Raw genomic sequence first — 9,858 nt, 5'->3', positions numbered from 1 at the left:
GAAGTGAACGATCGATTTGCCCTTTAACTAAATAGATTTGTTTTTTGTTGCTTCTAAATTTAAACTACTGGTATAAACTTGTAACTATATTGGTTTATGGTAATACATTATTTAAGAGAATTAAACAAGCCAGATGATTCAGCTTCTCCATTCGGTGATTATGTTGCAAGTTTGATCCGCGATCTTCCTTTACCGAAGAGGAGGAAATGCGAGCATGATGTTATCCAATTGATAATGTCTCATCTCGATGATAATGACGATTAGTTATTTTTATATTGTTATAATTCTTTTAATGATAAATTATGTCATACAATTTTTTGGATAAAATGCATTATTTTGTATATAATCCATCTCTCTGTACGCCTTTAAGGTCCCACTGCCAGGCTACTTCCCCTTCAGGGCTTATAAAATAATTCGCGAATGTTTGCCGGACAGCGTGAGCATTCCTGCTGAAATTTCTGGCTGTAGTAGCTTGTTGGTTTTGGAAGGCTTGAGCTGGATTTTCATTCAAAATTTGATTCAATCGTCAAGCAATTACCTCACCACTGTTCTTGTCAAAGTAATCAGCATAGTCCTTTGTGCAATAAATATTCTCTTCGCTCTTTTCTTCTTCCACCATCAAAAAGTTGTGAAGTACAACACATGCTCGTATAATTTTGTCAACATTCGCAGGTTTCAGCATGATTGGTCGCCGGAATATCCTAAACCTTGTCGCAAGAATTCCAAAGGCATTTTCACTAGTCCTCCTAAGCCATTTCATACAAGCATTATACTTACTTTAAACCATGTTAATGTTTTTCAAACTTACCGAGCCCCACTCAAACGATAGTTAAAAATGAGCTCTTTCGGTCCAAGATGTCCTTCTCTAGAAAATGGTTTCATGAAATTTGGTAGCAATTGGAAGGCATCATCGCCAACATGTAAATGTTGGGCCGAAATATTGGTATTAGGTAGAAAATCGGTTGGAGGAAAACTAGCTTTTCCTTCCTGGAGTGCTTGACCAAAATCAGAGGCCTTAAAGATTCCTCCATCGGAATGCGATCCGTAACCGCCAACATCCACCATAATAAACTTATAGCTTGCGTCTACTACCGCCATTAATACTATTGAGTTGAAGCCTTAGAAAATGCATACGGAGATGTTTTATTAAATATTAAATTTAACGCCAGTAATAAGTACTTACTTTATAATTGTAGTAAAGGGTACCACTCTTTCCAGGTTGTTGAATCATCACATGTTTGCCGTCAACGGCGCCACAACACATGGGATAATTCCACCTGTCGTAGAAAGCTTTTGCCGCCTCTTTCCACGTGTTTTCGTTTGGTTGCTAAATTGTTCAATAATTATAATTTCATTAACTGTCTTCACCGAAATAATACCTAATCACTTTGTCCAAAGAATGAAAACATAAAATCATAATGGTTTTTAGAATTCATCGCGGTCATGATATTTATCAAAGGGTTGCCGCAAAACACTGAGATTTAAATTCCCTGACTTTTCCATGTTTTCCCTGACTAGTTCCCGCAATTTTTTCTGATTTTGATGGCCTATTTTTAAATTCCCTGACGTTCCCTAACCTTTCCAGGTATTCCCTGACATGTGGCAACCCGGTGTCAGTCGTAACCTCATTGAACTAGTTTTACCTTCAAATAAATACAATGCATGACTTCCCATATAGCTTCGCATGTTTCCTTGATAATATTGTGGGTGGTAGTTTTTCCAAGACGGAACGCATAGGCCATAGAATCAAAACTGTCACCTGTGGCTAAGAATCTAAAATAGTTTTGTAATCATTAATCAAACATTGTTTCAAATATGTACTGTTGATTGTGAACGACAATACCTCAATGTCAAAGCTAGTCTTTCACCAGGGGATATTGGCTTTCGACCGGGGGGATTCTTGGTCAATTTTTGTTCCACTAGTTTTAACAGTTTATCAAACATGCTGGGTGATATCCGAGTAAAATTGGAAAAAATTTTCGAGTCGGTTTGGCGCATTGTTTTCATCTATAAAGAAAGGAACTTAAGAAACATACCATTAGTGCTTAGTCCAAGGCTTATTTAGCATTTTTTGTAAACCTAACTACCTTTAAAGGAGATGTTCAGATAACATAAGATTATACCTTAAATGAACGGTATTTTTATAAATTTAATAGTAGAAATGTGAAATAAAATCTCTTATTACAAAATAATTAGCATTTAATTAGTCTGGTGGGGTTGGTTGTTGTTGTTGTTGTTGTTGTTGAAAAAATAATGGTTTAGTTTTTTTAACGTAATTTTCGACAAATGGTTCGAATTCTTTCCATCCAATAGGCGGGGATAATAAAATGTTTCCTTCGTCGAAATATTTAATAGCGTAATAAACTAATTCGCTAATATCGCTATTTAATACTCGAGAATCGTCTATAAAAACGGATCCGTCTTTATCAGACCACTTTACTCTTCTTTCGTTAGTCGACAAATAATTTAAAATCTCTTTCGCGCGTGATCTATATTTCATAGAAAATAAATTAATCCAAGGTTGTAAAGAATTATGTTCTTTAGGATTTTTAGTCGTTTGATTTCTTTGCCATAATTGTTGATATAAAACCCATTTAGTTTTATCGTCTAAATTAACGTTGTTAATTATTTCGCGCACATCATTTTCCAAATTAGTTAACGTATTGACGTCGTTGGAAGCCGGAGACGATTCGGGTTTTTCGTAGGGTACTAAAGTCATTTTTTTAGCGAATTTCATTTTCTAAAAAAAGATCCAATAACAGACCCGGCCAAGGGTAAAATCAAAGAAAAGATCCCTCCGCCTTTTTGATTAATTAATAACGATCTTTTTAATTTCCAATTAACTTTTTTATCGTCGATTTTTCTTAATTTATTTTTATATTTAGATAATTTTTTAAAATTGTTCGAACTTAATTCGAGATTTCCGTTAAGGGTATTAAGCGCGACTTCGCTTAGAGTTTCGATAAGTTCTTTATCGGCCTTTTTCAAAAGACCTAAACGTTGATTTCTTTTTAATTTACTGAAAGTTTTAATTAAGTGTACATTCTTTTTAGCTAAACTTTGAGAAAAATTTCCTTTCCTTCGTCGTTTCGAAGAAGGTCTTTTACGTTTCATAGCCATCTTAAAAATGAAGGTAGGTATCGAAATTTATCTTCTTTTATTTAGGAACGTAGATAGTAATTTTTTCATTCGGGAAAATATTAGTTCTAATTCTCCATTCCTCGGGACAATTTTGACTTAAATCGAATAATAAATAAGATTAAGGATTTTTGGTAGCGTCTTTGTAACTTTCTTGAATAAATTTCCAATTATACGGATCGATTTGTTTGAATAAAAAATTGACTTGCATTTTATCTCTAATTTGCCTAAATAAAATAATATATTTAGAGTTTAAAGATATTTCTCTTAAATTTTTATGAAATAAATTTTGTACTAAAAATAAAACCGATATAGATCTAAGATGACTATATTTAGTAAATATATCGGCTATTAAAGTACTTTTATTTTCGCTCATTAAATCGTCAATTATCATTAATATATTTTTAGAACCGTCGTAAATAGTAATATCATCCGGTAATCCACGAATAAAATTAATATTACTACTTTTCATATCGTCATAAAAAGGTTGCCATTCCGAATAATAATAATAAATTTGATCTATTTTAGGTTTAAACATATATTCTAATTCTTTAATAATTCTATAACATACACAGAAAAAAAAGTGTTTAGGTTTGCAACATCTGAACATGTTATAAAGTTAAACATTGGTGTGAGGTAATGTTTATTTCTTCAATGTTGATGTCTAATTACATCTCCGTTTCTCTAAGGATCCTTAAAATGTGTTCCAAATAGGAACAATTTTTATTTTATCACGTTTAAGAGGTAAACATAGAATAATCTTAACACTAAGCTAAACATCAACGCTTACCAGGTGTTATTTAACGTAACATGTTTTTAATACGTTGGTATATAGATTAAATTTTTTTAAATCTTTATTTTAAGAAGAATTATAATATTTTAGAAAAACAACTAAAAAGTGGAGGTATATTTTACCACAAGGTGAAAAATCTAACACCTTGTGGCTATATTCATAATGTAAGTCACAATGGCTTTCATTTTGAGCAAAATATATGTTTAAAGTGATGGTTTGACATGAAGAATAAATAAGCTTTCTTGGCTTTCATAATAGAACAACCTTTCCAACAGGTCGGCTAGATTTGTTTAAAAAGGTATATTCCCATTGCGCAGAATTCCATTAGACCCAATCCCGCCAAAGTTTCTAATGAATTTAGCCCAACCGCGGGTGTTGGTATTTACAATTCAAACGACGCTATTTGTCGAATTAAGCGACCTAAAAAGTGCTAGCGCTTTCAATACATTCGTGCTGCCTTGGAAACGCCAATATTTGACGACTATGCAACAAGATGATAATAAAAAACGACCTCGGTAAGTTTTCAACACCGTGTCTTCTAAATACTGTATATAATATAACAGTATACAGAAAAAGTGAAAATTGGACTTGGGTTAAGCATTATACAAAAACAATTTCGTCCAATAAAACGTTTTTGTTCAAAACCAGGTTAGGCTAGTAATATTATATAAATCATTTAACATTGTTACGCCTTTTCCAAAATATTAATGTTTATCTTCATTGACTTCTCAAATAATATGCCTTTTCCAAAAAGTTACTGTTCGGTTAGGTTTGGTTTGGATTGGTTAGGACGTCTCTTCCTCTTTGGGGCGGTTATACACTTCAAGTACAGTAAAACGGCTGGCTTAAAGTATTTTCATAATGAATATAAAATAAAAAAATAAATCAATATTAGCAGTTGATTTTATTATTTCATATATTGCTGATTTATAACTATTTCGTTCTTATAATCCTTAGTTCTAAAATAATAATTTAGAAAGTGTTTGGATCTAGTGTTCATTTTACGTAGGCCGTGAATTGTTTTAAGTTAATTTAATTTAAATTCGATCGGGAAAAACCCGAAGTGAGGGTTTTTCGGTGCAATCGTATTGTCCCATTTTGCAGCATCGTAAATCCTCCGAAGTGAGAGTTTATCAGTCGAATAGGGTTGGTTCGGTTGAATGGGACTCAGCACAATGTTACTAAAGTGTTTAAATTAAGCTAAGTTGAAGTTCAACGGAAATTGTGTTTTCCCATGAGGAGCGGCACGGGGTTTTCTGAAAACAATGTATCTTATTTCGCAGCAATTATTTCAACCTATGTATTTAAAGCGACGCAGGTCGTAACACCATTCAAAATAATTCAAGATAAACCTGCAAATATCTTTAAAACTAAGCTTATAAACCCTTAAACATGATAGGAAGCTAAGCTTATAAACCTTTAGTCATGTTTAAAACCTAAACATATAATCCTGAAAACATGTTATACAACTAGGCATATAATCGTGTAAACACGTTTTGTTACTAAGCATTATAGCACAATAACATGACATATACCACCTTAACATGTTTAAATACTAGATATGACAAGCTATCAACACATTTTGAACCTAAACATAAGGTGTTGCAAACCTAAACACCATTCTTATTTAAACATGAGTGTTTTTAAACATGATAAAATATCTCTTGCATTTTCGTGTTTAGGCAAGTGTTTAGTTTCTAAACACTTTTTTTTCTGTGTAGTACTGTTTTACCGCTACCGGAACTACCGGCTAACAATATCGATGCTGGATGTTCAAAAGGTATTATCATACGTCTCACTTCGAACTTTATATAAATACGAATGAATCAAAAATAAGAAATGCTATTAAATAAATAATTAACGCGTTCACGCGCTCTCGGAAAATTAATTTTAAACGCGCGCGGATTTTACGCACACGCGCGCGGATGGAGGCTGCCCCCCTCCCACCCCCCAAAAATTTTTTTTTAAAAGTATTTTGTAAGAAAAAAAGACATCTGCTTCTTGACTATTTACAAAATTCTTCTTCTGCTCTAACCTTTACCACCAACGTTATCATTAAGCTGACAAACTTTTCTTGACCTACATATAATGTGGGAGGTTGTTTCTTCTATTTTCAACAAAAATTCTTACCTAAAAATACCCTTTTTCTCCTATACTCTTTGGAAAAAAACTTGACAACTTTCTCTTTTGGGGGAGGAGTGGTTACTTCGTCCACCATAATCTAACTTAAAATCCCAAAAGTAAAGAGATGGGGTTGTTACTAGGAATCCTTTTGAGAACATTCAATGTAAATCTTAAAACCCTTTTTTTTTTTTTGCTTTTACTGGTCCTTTATTCTACCACCTAAATAAACTACATCGGTGGTCAAAAAGACCATATGATTTTGGAAACCCTCTTTTTACTATCCCTCTTCTCTAAATATAAAGAGCATTTAGGCCTATTTCGGGACCATCATTTTTGACTTGACCCAACTCGAGTTATGAAGAAAATTTTATCGGATCACTAAAATGGATCGAAACGAAGAAACACACTTTTGTACCTTTGGACCAGATTGGTAAGTAATATGATACTATTATCTTTATTGCGATTTTGTTAAATTTTTATTCTCTCTTAGTTATTTGCATGGTGTTGACACGCCATTTTCTCCTTCACCGTTTCACGAACTAGAAACCTTACTCCCTGTAATCGGCTTCTCTTCTTCACCATCACCATCATCAACCGATGATCAAAACATCATTGATTTCACGCTAACGCCATGGGTTAATGGACCCGGTCCAACCGTCGATACTTTAAATTGCCATTCTGACATGTATGTATTAAACTTTTTTTTTATTTCATAAATCCAAATTACAATCACACGCGCGTCCTCACATCAATCACGCGCTCCAAAATGTTTAAATTATTTTTTCATCTAGTGTCAAAACTCAGTACGAGACGTATCTCACTGGTCTAAGACCATTTATCAACGATGATGAATATGTGGATTCGCTTTTGTCCCAATTAAACCGTCTTATTGACCATAATAAGGTCAACAACAACCAAAAGTAAGAATTAATTTTGTTTAAATTAAATATCTTTAGAAACCTTTTTTTTATGCTATAACGTGTTTTCCCTAAATTCTTTATTATCAGTCAATTTTCTAACAATTGTAAAGACTTCGCGTAAGTTTCACATATATATTTTTTCCTCCCTCTGGATTTAATATGGGTTCCTAATTTCTTTTTCTTATTTTCCCGATTAGAGCCCAATTGGAAATGATACAGTTACGCGGCTTCCGTGCCAGGATGCAAATATTACAAATAAACATTCGTCAAACCATTCGCCATGGCCAGCTTGACGAATGTTTATTTGAAGGCCTCTTTTGCATCCTGGCGCATTGCATTAAAAAAATATTATTTTTTTAATGCCGATTTTTATTTAAAAACATTAATTTTTAATGTTTTGTTGATTTTAAAAAAAGAAATTTCTTGTTAATAACAATTTTTATTAAAAACATTAATCTTTAAAAATGTTTTGTTGGTTTTTAAAAAAAATTCTTGTTAATACCAATTTTTATTAAAAAACAAAATATTAGTTTTAAAAATTTTTATTGTGTTGATTCTAAAAAAAATGATAAAATTGTTTGTTTTTAAAAAAATAGAAAATAAAAACACTTTAAATTTGTAAATTGCGCTTTTGTTTCAAATTTTAAACTTACATTCCATTAAAGTTTATTCTAGAGGGCCGGTAAAATAAATATTTCAGGAAAATGGAATTGTTGAAAAATCTGAGATAAGTAATTTTTTATTTCAATTAATTTATAGGAAACTAATCCATTAGCAGTAAAATCAGGTGATTGCAGGGCCGGATTAAGGGGGGGGCAGAGGGGGCACCTGCCCCCGGGCGCCAGCCAAATAGGGGCGCCCAAGAAGTCTGGTGATACACAAATCTGAGCGATTGTTTTATTAAATTTTCGAAAAACTCAAATACATGACGTTAGTTTTGAGTGATTACGGGACTGTTTTCCGTTTTTAAATAGCGTGAGCGTATGAAAAGTTTTGAATTTCAATGGTTGTCTATCGTGATTCGTATTACGTGTATAGGCTACATTCTTGCTTAGAGAAAGAAAGAGTTTAGAAGTAGTTTTTGACTTTTATTCCCACGCTTTTAACCCATTTGCTTAGGATCCACTTTTAGTCTATTTTCGCCTACTTTCCCACAGTTTCCATTTCCCAACTTTCCATGCTGTTCCCACGCTACTGTTGCTACAGAAGATATTCAACCCGATCTTGTACATGAACTATTCCAGTTTAAAGGATTACTCTCTTCTTTATAAGAAGAATTTAACACTGGTCACCTAAATGCACCAAATGCTCAAGATCTGTTAAAGATATTAAGAGACAAAAAGTTAGATTGTACATTTCCCAACGTCGAAATAGCCTTAAGGATATATCTTTGCTTACCTTAATATAGAATTGTAGAGCGGCAATTATACATAAAATACTAGGTAAAGGATTGAAATTCCACTTAATGCATAATAAAATTCACTTTATTTTAAAATTACGACTAGTTTTCGCGACCCATTCGGGGGTTTTATCAGGTCTGAGACTGACGGTTAGCAGTACATTCTACGAAATCTCGTATTTTTTAAATTATACTAATATTTTAAGCTAATGTTTTTAAAGGTACATGTGATTTTTTATATTTTAGATTTTAGTGGTTCTAATTTTTTATGTTATTTTTTATTTAGTTTTAGTTCTATTATTGGTTAATTACTCAGAATTTATCAACTCAATAGACCAAGCCATACAATTCACATTAGAACTAGAAAAAAATAGATCAATTCCATTTTTAGACATTCTAATCAAAAAAGAACTGAATAACACGTTGAGCACCCAAGCATACAGAAAACCTTATTCAGTAGCCATGCCACCACATGCAAACTCTCAGCACCCCCTTAGCCAAAAACTAACCTCCTTCTATTTTTTTATTGACCAAGCAACAAAAATTTGCTGCAACCAAGCAAATTTTAACCAAGAAATTAATTTTATCAAAGAAATAGCAAAAAATGGGGGTAGACAATTACGGTATTTATAAAATTAATTGTAGCTGCGATAGATTTTAAATTGGCCAGACAAAACGTAACTAATTAAAATATAGACTCAATGAACATAAGGCCGATGTCCGAAACAGAAGAACAACCACATCTGCCTTAGCTGAACACATTGCCGACACCAACCATAAACCCGGTTTTGAAACTACAAAAATTATCAGCAAAACAGACAATTACCTAAAATTAAACATGAGGGAATCCATTGAAATATTAAAAAGTAAAAAACTAAACCCAAACTGTATACTTAATACAGACGACGGCCCAGGTAGCATTATAGCACAAATATGGCTTGACAGCCCGATATTCTGAGTAATTAACCAATAATAGAACTAAATCTAAATAAAAAAATAACATAAAAAATCAGAACCACTAAAATCTAAAATATTAAAAATCACATGTACCTTTAGAAACATTAGCTTAAAATATTAGTATAATTTAAAAAATTCGAGATTTCGTAGAATGTACTGCTAACCGTCAGTCTCAGACCTGAAGAAGCCCCCGAATGGGTCGGAGAAACTAGTCGTCATTTTAAAATAAAGTGAATTTTATTATACATTTAGTGGAATTTCAATCCTTTACCTAGTTTGCTTACCTTGTTCAAACTGTTCTAGAGAGAGGTCTTTTTCGACTCTTAAAAGAGTTAAAAACTACCTACGCTCGACAATTTCTCAGGAAACACTCAATTCCTTAGGTATATTAGCTATCGAGACCGATTTATTAAACCAAAACCATAGGGATACTCTTCTCTTTTACAAAATTACAATATTTCTAATAAAAATAAAATTGTTTAACTTTCTGGCTGATTTTTATAAATTATGGGGCTAAGAGAGGGGGC

General features: G+C 32.5%; 1 protein-coding gene across 1 annotated transcript; it reads right to left on the bottom strand.

Moving 5' to 3' along the window:
* Positions 1–331: 331 nt before the first annotated feature.
* Positions 332–1,115, bottom strand: LOC149674126 (uncharacterized). The gene is made up of 3 exons (XM_089838604.1): positions 809–1,115; positions 544–746; positions 332–495 (listed from the first exon to the last, which is right to left on the bottom strand). The coding sequence occupies exons 1-3, from the start codon at positions 1,096–1,098 to the stop codon at positions 332–334; spliced, it is 657 nt and encodes a 218-aa protein (XP_089694730.1). The 5' UTR covers positions 1,099–1,115.
* Positions 1,116–9,858: the final 8,743 nt, after the last annotated feature.

This window comes from Phalangium opilio, unplaced genomic scaffold (genome assembly GCF_054372755.1).
Source record: "Phalangium opilio isolate 3A_F unplaced genomic scaffold, DU_Popi_V2 ptg000046l_1, whole genome shotgun sequence".
NCBI classification, from domain to species: Eukaryota; Metazoa; Arthropoda; class Arachnida; order Opiliones; family Phalangiidae; genus Phalangium; species Phalangium opilio.
The sequence above is the reverse complement of the archived record's forward strand: the minus strand, read 5'-3'. Positions and strand labels throughout refer to the sequence as shown.